This window comes from Callionymus lyra, chromosome 1 (genome assembly GCF_982586985.1).
Source record: "Callionymus lyra chromosome 1, fCalLyr1.hap1.1, whole genome shotgun sequence".
NCBI lineage: Eukaryota > Metazoa > Chordata > Actinopteri > Syngnathiformes > Callionymidae > Callionymus > Callionymus lyra.
The window spans coordinates 8,782,092-8,795,129 of NC_141818.1; the positions used below are offsets into that span (position 1 = coordinate 8,782,092).

A 13,038-nucleotide genomic window follows, 5' to 3' on the forward strand; every position below is an offset into this window, starting at 1 on the left:
ACGCACACCATCACACACACGCACACCATCACACACATGTGTACAACATCACACACACGCACACCATGACACACACACACACATACACCATCACACGCACACCATCACACACATGTGTACAACATCACACACACGCACACCATGACACACACACACACATACACCATCACACGCACACCATCACACACAAGCCTGTTTATAAAACAAACACGACATGTTTTTTGCATATATATAAATCTTTGAAGACATCAGTGCAGAGTCTGTGGTCATTAATATGGTAAAGAAACGTGAAACAAACATATTCAATTTCATCTGAGTTATTGTTTTGAGAAGAAAAAAAAAAAAGAATCGTAAATATTTGAGTTGTAAAAGTTGACACTGTGACTCGGCTAATGGCGCCGAATTACTCTTAACAAGCTGGTTTTGAAGAGGGAGTCAGCACATGTGTGTCAGGATTTAAAAGCAGCGGGTCGACGCGAACAATCAATTATGTAACCTGCCGAGAGGAAGCAGCTCTTAGCCGCCATAAAACACTACAGCACAATTCAATTAGTGATATATGCAGCAGAACTTTTCATCAGTTTTCTCCACAAGTCATTATTCAATTATTAATCATGCTGACAAAGAGGTAATGGTACTTGACGATTCATAATTCAGCGGCGAGCGCAGGGATAAATAATCCGCTAATGAAAAGCTCTAAACATGTCTCTCCTGTCGCAGGTGTGAGTCTGCTGGTGCCGGCCGGCGCCGTCCCACCGGGTCGGGTGTACGAGATGTACGTGACGGTGCACAGGAAGGACAGCCTGAGGTGTGTGTGTGTGTTATCTTCTCAGTGACAGTCTTTGCTAAAAGTGTAGCGTCTTCCACCCACCGGCCAAGTTGTCTGCCTCGAATATTCTCTGGAGTTTCCTCCTGCCCACCTGGGGCGGGCGACTCTTCAGACCTGCTTTATGGATGCGTCTGGATGTGACTCACCCACTGTGAATCGTTGATGATAGAAAAAAAAAAAAGATGTTCTCATTCAAACATTATTTTCATGGTTGGAAGAACAAATCACAGCAGTTCTGCTTCACTTCCTGGAATGTGCGTTTCTCTTTATACGCGACATATTTATCTCCACTGATGATCGTTGAGTTTCCTGGTGGTTAAAGAGGGAACAAGTGGGAGAAAAGAGAGTGATGGATGGAGATAAAGGGAGGAGAAGAAGAAGAGAGCGCAGGCTGGGTGGGACACCTGAAGAGTTGCAGCTGAAGTTCAAACTTCATGAAATGTTTGGTTTAGAGATAAAAAGCAGAGATAGAAGAGGCTGAGATGTTTGAAACTCTTTGGTGCTTTTTTAATCAAGGCATTCAAATGTAGTTACCGCTGCCAAGGAGGTTATTTAAAAACAAATTGTAGGAAAAAGTTAAGAAAATGTTCATTGAACTGTACAGAAAACGTTAATACAACAAACCCTTGTGTTATCTCAGGGTCGAGGTGACCCGAAGGCCCCCAAAAAATGTGTTTGTGGTATCCCTTGTGTTATCTCAAGGTCAAGGTGAATAACCTTCCTGGTTTCCATGAATTTATATGCATTGGTGGAGGTCGTTCACCTTGACCCAAAGGCAACACAAGGGATACAACAAACACATTTGTTTTCCGGCCTCTGAGTCAAATTGACCGAGATGACACAAGGGTTAAAACATTGTGTTATATTTCAATCTTTTTTTGTGGTTTATCAGCTCAAATAATCCACTGTACACTTGAATTGTTACGTACAGCTGTAAGAACAGGAAGGAAACCGGAAAAGTTTGACTAAGTAAAAAATAATGTACAATCATATCATGAGAATATAGAAAATTGTATGGGTTTGCTCACTGCTGTGTTTTAGAAAACAAAACAATTTCCACACTTTTTTTTATGTTAGTTTTGCATGAGCAGCATTAAGTAAGAAGTCATACCGGTAACATATTTAAAACCTTTAAAAATCCAGATTAAATCATATAAAACCACCAACATAATTATCCATAACCCTAGTTTCATTATCAACGCCTCAGACTTTCAAAGTCTTCTTGGCCGAGGTAATACAACTTTCTTCATTCAAACAGGTCGCCGCAATTTTTTTTTTTATATAATATTTGTTTATTCAGCAGTGAGTTTTGTTTCCTTGACTTTATTGTCTATTTATATAAAATCAGGTGAAATGCGGTCCTCGGCAGGGGTATGCTCTGTTGCAGTGCTTTTCTAGTGAAAATAAGAATTCACCCGGATATTTTCTTTCTTTTGGATATAATGAAAATGATTTCCTATCGTTTTGAAATAAAATGTGAAAATAAATTTAGGAACCTTTTTAAATCTCAGGTAATTTTGTATAATTCTACTCACAGAAAAGCCCCTAAAGCAAAAACGTAAGTCGTGTACCAGTTTAGTTTGTGGAGTTACAAAAACAAGACAATATAATACATTTTCTAAAGCCTTTTTTACCCTATTTGTTGTTATGTTTGGATCCTTTGTGTGTTCCTCTGCATCAGCCCTGACACCTTAAGTACCATCCAAAAATCTGCCCCATTATCCCCCTCCAGTTTTTATTCCCAAACAGGAAATTGCTCTAAATCCTTCAGCTGTCACTCTCTTTGATAACAAAAATATAATAATATACCATTACCAAGATCATCAAATAATCCTGCTCTTGCCTGCCAGTGGAGGAAGAACGGATCCAAAAAAAATATTGTTTTCCAATCTCTAACGATGATTTGGATTATTAGCAAGTGCATTTGGAAATGAGGTGATGAACGGTCTTATCTCAGAGCCCCTGATGATGTATTGATGTTTTAACTACACATCCCCAGGCAGCCACGACGACCATCGACACACACATGTACACAAGCACACAAGCATGAGGAAACACAACACCCTGTGATGAAACAATCAAATGTTTGACTTAAATCTTGGTTGATTTGATTCTGAAATAATGAGAAATTAGAAAAGCACTAAGAGAATGAGTACCTCTGCCAAGGAGCTTATTTCACTTCTTCAAAAACAGATTCAACTCAAAATGATGAAAGGTGGAGGAGTGAAGCCATTATTATCATGATGGAATCTGCTCCCGTAACCTTTCGTTCGCTGGGATTTGGGACGGGGGAGAACTTTATAAAGTATTAAGTTAAAAACATGGTCATGATGAGAGACTTACTGTATCTTGGAGAAGAAGACTTCAACATTTGAAACATGTGAGTGACTCAGGAGAGTTGGGTTTTAACATTAGTTGACGTTTAAGGAATAAACGTATAATTTGAAAAAAAAAAAAAAAATTCTGTTGTATTGGTTATTACTGTCTGAACTGCGTTTTATTTCTAAAAAGAAAAGGTGAAAAGTGCCATGAGCTGGTCACTCTTGACATACCAAGACATTTGTCATCAGTCAAGTTAACTCAAAAATAAACTTGTAAACTAGTCAAAATAACACACACACACACACACACGCGCCTACACACACACCATCACACACGCACACCATCACGTACATGTGCACACCATCACACACACACATTAACACACCATCACACACTAACGCCATCTCACACACGCCATCACACACAAGCACACCATCACGCACATGTGCACACCATCACACACACATTAACACACCATCACACACACACGCCATCACACACGCACACCATCACACACGCACATTAACACACCATCACACACTAACGCCATCTCACACACGCCATCACATACAAGCACACCATCACACACACACACCATCATACACAAATCACACACACACTGACACAGCACACACACACACACAAACACACACACACCATCACACACCATTGAGACATTTTTGTCAGTCAAGAAAAAAAATAAACCTGTAAACTAGTCAAAATAAAACTAACAATCTCTATGGAACCATCTAGTTGGAGAGAAACAAGCCCAGGGTTTTCTGCTGATTCAGCATTTAGTAAGAGGCATTTGTTATGCACTTAATATTTTTTTGGCCGGACATACCATTTTATTCTTTCCTTTTTAATAATGTCTACTAGTTAATGGTGCAAAAATGTTGCTAATTCTAAAGTCAAGTTTTGAGCAGCGGTGAGAGGCCATACGAATGATACCTTCTGTTAAGCAATTTTAAAAGGAAGTTAGTAAGTTATGGTTGTTTCTAAAAAGTATTTTCCAATAACCAAGAAGAAAAGGTGTAAACACACATTTTGGCATTTTTGCACAATAATTCCTCTCCATGCTTCCAAACACTTATTTTTTAATCAACAGATGTCAAAAGTAAATTGTGCTCCAACACTTTTTGGAAACAAACCTTCCTGTCGTCCCTCTGAGTCAACAGTTACATATCTTTATCGCCTCAAACTGCTCATTAGCAGCGAGCGCTCGCATCACACGTGGATCCTGAACGTCACGGCGAAAACCGCAGAAGAAGAGTTAAACCTCCGCACGGCTTTAATTGACGACGCGGCGACCCCTACATCAGAGGTCACCGATGCACTTTTAGTCATCGCTTCGCTGTGTTTTTAAAAGGTGCGAGTCTCCCACCCATGTGAACCCTTCAGCAGTCGATAATGGGCGCCAGGGGCCGGATCGATAACGCTGCCGAGGATTATGGCCCCCCCCCCCTCCCGCTGACACGAGGTGGGCTGAAGAAAAATCTCGGTTAAATTTGAGATTCATACCTACTAGTTCACGCTGGTATCACCAGCCGGAGCATAACAATACACAGTCATCCGTGTTTATTTCCGCTCGAGAGGAGAATTATTGAACCCGTGGATAGAATAAGACAAACTTTCCGTGGTGGAGACACAGAATATATCTGTATTATGTGGATATATTATACAAGAATGTTGTTGTTGTTCCTCTGTTCACGGAACTGCTGACATGCTACGTTAGCGCTTAGCTAAATATTTCCTCTGCCAATGAGGTCATGCGTCGTTATTCGTCAGATTCCGAAATATGTAAAAAAGAGTTTCTTTAAGAAATGCTGAAAATTACCATCTGGATCCAAAAAAAAAAAATTGTTCATCACTATTTGTATTACAGAACAATCATATTTCAAATACAAAGTAAATGAGAAGTAAACTTCAAATACACAAGTGACAAAAACGTGCGCCAACCTTTTTATGCTAGCATGGTAAAATTGTTTCACTGACAGTGACTCGTAAAAACAACGCAATTTCCAGACAATTTTTTATCTTCCTTAACGTTTTGAGATACAAATCGACAGTAATAGTCTTCCCTTGAAAATTACTGCCATCTAGTGTTGGGAGGTTTTTTTTTTGTTTGTTTTATCTAAATTCTGTTGTATATCTCTGTTCATGTGAATGCTAACATGCTACATTAATACATCATTAGGATTTTACAGAAATCCTGATAATGGCCAAAGATGAAATTACCATCAATTTACACCAATGGGCAAAAACGTTAAACATGAAAAAAAAAAGGGCAACAACTTTTAGATTATGACTATTTTTTTTTTTTACAATTTCTGTTGTATATCATATCTTCTCATGGAAATGCTAACATGCTATGTTAGCAGTTAGCTACATTTTTCTTTCTGAAAAGGAGGTTATATTTTTCTAATAATGTCTCTGGAAGCAAAATAACTAATAATAGAAGATTATAAAAATACCATCTGGATCCAAAAGAAAGGTTAATCACTAATGGTGGTATAAATGGACTGTACTAGCTATGGTGTTTTCTAAACATTTGTTGGTCAATGATATCTAGTGGTGGAAGGGGATCACTTATTGGGTCAAAAATTCAATTAACGTGCTATGTTAGCGGTTAGCTCCAATTTTCTTTTTGTAAAAAATTGTCTGATAGCAAAATAACTATAACAAGGTTTAATCAATGTTTTTGAAAATTTTCAGAAATGCTGTTAATGGCTTAAGATGAAATTACCATCTGGATCCCCCACGGAAAAAAATAAGATCACTCATTGCGGTTCAGAAAGTAGAAAAAAGATACCGCCACCTGATGTCAGTTTAAGCTCGTAGCTTTTTTTAATATTTTAAGAGGTATAAAGTGATGCAATTATATCAGTTACGCGTTTTAAATACAACGTATACTTGTATCAACTTCAGTTACAAATGCTATCATTAAATGGCAACAACCTTTTGATTATAGTAAAATTGTTACACTGACAAAAACAACACAGTTTCCAGTCATTTTTTCAAATCTGCCTCTGCGTTTTATGATACATATCAACAATGAAAATATTCTCTTTAAAATGTTAATCACTGCCATCTAGTGGTGGGAGGGCATCACTAATTATGGTTCAAAAATTAAATATTGATATCGCCCTTTTTTTCCAAAGTTGTTTTAGTTGTTTTTCTTCCAAGCAATGCAAATAAGACGTTGAATAAATAAACTTCTAAACTAAAGTTCAGTTAGTTGCCAACTCATCTTCTAACACTCTTCTATCCACTGTGCTTCTCGGATGTCAACATGGTGTGAAGCTGAAAGATTCACTATCGATCAAGGCTTTGCGCTCTCTTAACGCTCATCTTCTCCCAGCCGACGGTGTCATCTCCCTTCAAAAGAATCGTTTAACCTCCGTCTTATCGGCCCTTCTGCAGACCCCTGGTGGAGGACATCCAGACCGTGCTGAGTCCGGTGGTGAGCTGCGGACCCCCCGGAGCCCTCCTGACCAGGCCGGTGATTCTCACCATCCACCACTGTGCCGACAACGTCCAGGAGGACTGGCTCATCCAGCTGAAGAACCAGCTGTCTCTGGGAGAGTGGGAGGTGAGAGATCTTGATCCCAATTTGTCCTCAGCTGGATCTTTATATTTTTCTATTGTTGATTTTGGCAGACGGCCCCTTATAACATTAACAGTATATATTATGTAAATGTAATTGCCTCCCACTTAACATGCTAATAGGTTCTTAATAATACTTAATATTCTCTAATACAGCTGGTTCTTTGTTCACTCATCCAACATTTAATGCATATTCCTAGAATTTTCAAATGAACATTTTGCAAAACATTTAAAACTCTCCCACTTTAATGGTCATTTTCTCAACTATAGCATAAGTGTAATTATTGTAATTTAGGGGGTTTTATTCATATATTTGTTTATTTAAATATATAAGATGAAATAAGATATTCCTTCATTTGTCCCACAATAATTGAGTTATTTCAGCAGCAATTGCACAAAAGAAACAGTAAAAGAAAAACAATTGAACATAAAAACACAAGTTTGAACACACAAGTTTGAACACACAAATACAAAAACCATGATGTAATAATATATACTATTATAATATAATCAGAATAAAACAATGACAGTATGGTAATATAAGTAGTAGTGCAAATAAAAACAACAATACAACAATAAGCAGTAGTAAAGTGCAAACACAACACAGAAGTGTGAGGTTTATTTGCACTTTTTTCTCTATAATTCTGAGGTACTTTGTTGGTATATCTGTCAGGTCAGATGCTAAACATATCCTAGCGAGAGCGCTGGGGACGACGGTCATGAAGTCCTATAAACGGACCGTCAAAAACAGCAGAAATAAAACAGAAAATTAATTAAAACATTAAAAATACATCTCACCATTATACTGAATCAGCAGGAAACCCTGAGAGTGTTTCTCTGCAACAAGACGCATATTTATTTATGAAAGCGAGGGAGGTTGTTCAACACAAGGGGATACCACAAACACATTTGTTTTCAGGCTCTTTGGGTTACCTTGACTCTGAGATAACACAATGGTAAAGACTGCTCAGAAGAAATAAAAATACTGTCGGGATAAGTTATGTTATAGCATAAAAATTGGATTTATATTGTATATGTCACAGTAGAGTAGAGTCTGGAACTCTACTAGTAGAGATTGGAATCCCATTACTTATGAAATGGTCCCACATGGAGTTTGTGTTTCACTCATTTTAGCAAGTTTATAGTCTTATTTTTTGAGTAAGCTCGACTAAAATAAGTGTCTTGATGTGTCAAGAATCACAGGCTAATGTTATTTTGTAGAAAATTGCCTTTAAAAGAATAAAAAAAAACACCTTTGAGGATCAGAATCAGACAGAACTATTCAAAATAAAACAAGACATTATATATTTTCTAATGACCCCAGCGGTTGGTACGACTGCTATCGTGGTTGAAATGCATCTGAAGAGGACACTTTTAAAACCCCAAGCTGCCACGTTGACGCACATAAAAAGGACTTGATTAGACACATGCGAAGTAAGCGGGAGATAAAAGGCTAGAATAGGACAGAACGTTTAGTAAATATGAAAGAGCCCGCAGGCGAGGAGACAAGCAGGGGGTTGAAGACTCCTATCAGAAGCAATTTGTTCTCATCCCGCCGTCCTCCTCCTACTTTTCTTTTTACCATTCCATCGCTCAATATTTCAGGATTCCTCCGGTCCTCCCATGTCTCGCAGCGTGTCGTCTCCACCTCAGCAATCTGGTGTGCGTCCGCCTGGATGTGTGCGTTGTGTTTGATAAGCTTATCGCATCACAATTAGTCGCGCATAAGATTGTGTGCGATTGTGTGCGAGCGGCTTTGTGCGTCGGCCTGCCAAGTAAACAGTGAAAATAATAAGTGCAATTTCATCAGGAAGTCGATTTGTCTTCCTCTTATTGCATGGGAATGTCCATTTCCTCTCTCTTTTAAAAAAAAAATGCATCTTCCAAACCAGGGAAGCTAATGGAATCCCTCTCCCCTCAGCGGGAGGCCAGGCCTCCGCTGTGACTACAAGTTATCGCGGATTCACGCCAGACCTGCTTTTTCCTATTTCTTTGTATTGATCGAGCTGCGCTGTAGGAGCACAACTCCACATGATCCAGAGCTCAATATTTGTGCCGAAGCCGCATCAATACTGTCGCACTTACACGCGGTAATAAGTCAGCGCCGCTCACTCTAACATGTGCACAGAGAATTGAACATCACTTGACCGGGAAAAAGTCGCTCAAGGATTTACTGTGGCTCATTATCGGAAGGATCATCCAGTAGATATTGAACGTGTTTCTTACGAGGAGGTCCGTTCATCTAGCAGACGTCACGTGTTTCAGACGCTCGATGTATTTATGATGGAAATGTATGGAAGGTTTTATCTGATTTAATATAACAGACGCGGTTTAAGCTTCATTGTTATAGCGTCCGTGTTCGAGGAGCAAATGCAGATGAAATTCCTAAGAGAATACGTTATATACTGAGACACTTGTAAGTGGCTGTGATGAAGACAATAAATATCAGAAAAAAGCTTCAGGAAAAACAACAACATAATTGTGTGTAGATCCTATAAATGACTAAGAAAATCAATAAACATCCATAAACATGTGGAATATTGTTGGGAATTGTTTGTTGTCACAGCAGGACATATTAAAAACAACAATATGAATAATGATTATTATAAATTAAACAGTAATAATGACAAAAATGATGATCACGAAAAACAGTCCTTACAATAACCACAAGTGCAAAAATAAAACAACATACAGTAAAAGTTTAACAACGTATAGAAGTGCAGAAGTGAGGGATTTATAAAACACAAGTTGAAAGGTTAATATGAAATGTGATCTTTTGTTTTGTGGGAATATGATATTTGATATTAAAAAAAGAAGTACTAGCAAATTAAGTCCATGGTAATATTATTTGTGGTTAAAAAGAAGGAACATAATAATGTAATCTTTTTACCCATGTTTTATCCGAGGGTCAGGGTGAGGCCTGAAAACAAAAGTACTCCAATACTGCATATGTATTTATAAAAGCGAGGGAGGTCGTTCACATTGACCCAGAGACAACACAAGGGATACCGCAAATATGTTTGTTTTTGGGCCTTTGGGTCACCTTCACCATGAGATAACACAAGGGTTAAGATGGCTCATAAGAAAATTAAAAATGTAAAGGATATACATTTAGCCATTAAAAAAAACTGCATGGATAACAGCATAAAATCATACTGACACAGCATTTTATTTATATTATATATATATTAAGATGCTCCTCAATACATGACTTGCCTGGTTGTCTCGTGACCATCAAACTTCTTCTCAGACAATGTTTTTTACATCAAATACTGAACGTCATAAGAGTCATTATCGTTTTAACAAATCTTGTTATCTTTTGTTAACAAATGTACAAGCAGTTCGTGGCAACAGAGGTTCCACGACAAGTTATATTGTTTTTACTAAAAAACTATCAATCTTACGTATTGCTTCTTTAATCATTAATAGTAAAATGACTTTAATATCTACTTATGCTATCATTTACTTATGAATATAAAGTAATAATTAACATGTTTCATAAGAGATACAACGTATAAACTTGGTATGAAAGTAGTCAAAATTTATCTTTTTATATGCAGGGCTTTCAAACATTTATTAATGTTCTATTTTTAACAGTTGTGGGGAAATAAAAATAATTATTTAATGAAAATATTTGACATAAGTTAAACCAAAGTGTTGAAGATATAACAAAACCACACGTCAGTAAAAAAATTGTTTATTAAAACAAATATTTTTATTTATGTTCAACTATTATATTCCCTAAACCTTCTTTTCAAAAATGGTCTGTGTTTGCATGCAGGGAGACTCTGAGTCCATGCTTTATTTCTGCATCAATACTCTGCTGGAGGATCAAATCCCACTCAGTCCAGATTTGAATTCCAAACATCGCCACACAATTAATAAAACCTCCCTCTTCGCCACCGCCAGTCAGATTTTTATTTAAAAAGTGATTAAGACTGGCACTAACCATAAACAGGGCATTAACGGACTTGGTTTGGGGATATCCTTTAATTAAAATTGCAGTTAATTTACTTTATCGCTCCAGATGTTTTATCATCAAAGCCAGACACAAGAGGGACCATTAGTCCCCCAAAACTTCTGCTCGCGTGTCTTACAGTGGAACAGATGGAGGAACTGTTGGAGTCAAAAACCTGCTGTTCCTGACATGGACAATACATCGGGATTATTTACAGTTGAATGTCCGGTGTTTGTTTGTAGTCATCATAACAACTATTGGACTCTGAAAAGAAAGCGACCAACCCTAAGAAAGTCTCTTTAGAAAGGAAATATACAAGAGCAACCGTTTTCCGTTTTTTTTCATATAGAAATTTGGGGTTTTCCACAAGAGGTCAGAGGTGAAATCACATTTCTGTAACAAAGAATGACACTTAAGCTCCAAAGAGACTGAGCACTGAGCAAAAGTCCTCTTTCTAAGAAATGGAAAGCACTCGGACTGACCACTGACTAAAACAGTGACGGGTCACTGGTACGGATCTGTGAGACATTTGTTAACCCTTAACCTTATGTTATCTAAGGGTCAAGGTGCAAGTATTTATGGAAGCCAGGGAGGTCATTCACCTTGACCCTTGGATAAACACAAGGGGCTCTACAAACACATTTGTTTTCGGGCTTGACCCAGAGACAACACAAGAGTTAACGGCAAAAAGAAAGAATTCATATCATTTATGTTATATTAATTAATAATGACTGGTATTTGGTGTTTTGTTTAGAATAAATCACAGATTTTGTCTGAAGTAGCATTAGCCTGTGGTCAAGACGCTCGTTTCAGCTAACGCTAGTTAGCAAAATCGCTAATGCTAGCTTTGATTATCAAGTTTACGTCATAAAATAAACCAGTAGACAATGAAGTACAAATGAAAACGATTTAATTTTACAGTTTTCTATCTAAACATTGAGCCGTTAAACACTAGCTCTTGACAAAAAAATATATATATTTTGTCATATTTTACTTTTTAATTCGGGGGGAGAGAGATCGTGACTATAAAAGAAGTAGAAGACAAAGAAAAGGATATAATATTTATTTATGTTTCCACGTCCCTTTCTTAAATATTTATGCAATGCCCAGTTAGTATCAAAGTCCCACCTCTTTACTTTCACATTCATTTCATCTTTATATCCTTTTGTGTCATTTTATTTAAATCATTAAAAAAAAAAGATATTTAAGGGCAGGACTTTGACATGAAGGGTCAGGGTTTATATAGTAAAATTGGCGGGGAAACTAGTCGAGCAGTTTTATGTTGCTTGATAGTTGTATTTTCTTTTCTTTAATCAATTCATCATGATAACTTATAGTACTCATTTAAATTCAGGATCCAAAATCAAGATTGTTTTATTATTCAAATTGTTATAAATGTTCAGAAAAATGAAATAAAAACAAATAGTCTCGCACATCATGGTGGCCAACTTAACCCAAGCAAAGGGCCACTTATGGCCCCCGAACTGCACTTGAACTGGTCTAACTCAACTTTTTTGTTGTGTCTTTCTGTTGAATTAAATTAGTTTGTCTTTAAATATAAGATGTGGTTCTGAAATATCTGGATGAATCTTCACTTTTGGTTCTTATATTTCAACGACATTTCTCTGACTTAATCTCACAGTTGTTTTATGATGTTTACTCTTTTTTAAATATTGTTATTCTTAACTGAAGTTTGTAGCATAAACACAATTTATTCCAAGAGTATTTAATTTTATTCAGTTTATGTTGACGTTCTGAATTAAAAGGTTATTAAACACACTGAGATTGTTCAGTGAAGTATTCACGATCATTTGTAGATGTTAGATAAACATGAGTAAATTGTGATGTCATCAGCGAACGCACACGTCGAGGCTCGGGTCACTAACCACCGTGTGTTTCCCGGCAGGATGTGGTGGTGGTGGGCGAGGAGAACTTCACCACCCCCTGCTACGTGCAGATGGATCCCGAGGCCTGCCACATCCTGACCGAGACCCTGGGGACCTACTGCCTGGTGGGACAGTCTGTCGGCAAGGCTGCCGCCAAGAGGCTGAAGCTGGCGCTGTTCGGACCCGTCTCCTGCACCACGCTGGACTACCACATCAGGGTCTACTGTCTGGACGACACGCAGGACGCCCTGAAGGTACGAAAAAAAAAGCAGCAGAAAACGCTTGAATATAAACATGAGTGCCGTGAACCCCCCTGTCCTCGCTTGAACATCCAGTAAACAGGTCATGTACTCGGTTCAAGGCTTTGTTTTGTTTTTCAACTCCTGCGAGGGATTATCCTTCATTTACACAGGAGTTTGAATCCCAAATATATATTA

At 37.7% G+C, this 13,038-nt stretch overlaps 1 protein-coding gene across 3 annotated transcripts in view; it reads left to right on the top strand.

The window, feature by feature from the left end:
• The window catches only part of LOC148087847 (netrin receptor UNC5C-like), a 238,045-nt gene that overhangs the window by 213,554 nt on the left and 11,453 nt on the right, over positions 1 to 13,038 (top strand). For all 3 annotated transcript variants that reach the window (XM_087791789.1, XM_087791797.1, XM_087791806.1), the window contains 3 exons: positions 721 to 808; positions 6,575 to 6,743; positions 12,622 to 12,855. In XM_087791789.1, the coding sequence (XP_087647915.1) occupies positions 721 to 808; positions 6,575 to 6,743; positions 12,622 to 12,855 (491 nt within the window). The remainder of the gene's footprint in view (positions 1 to 720; positions 809 to 6,574; positions 6,744 to 12,621; positions 12,856 to 13,038) is intronic.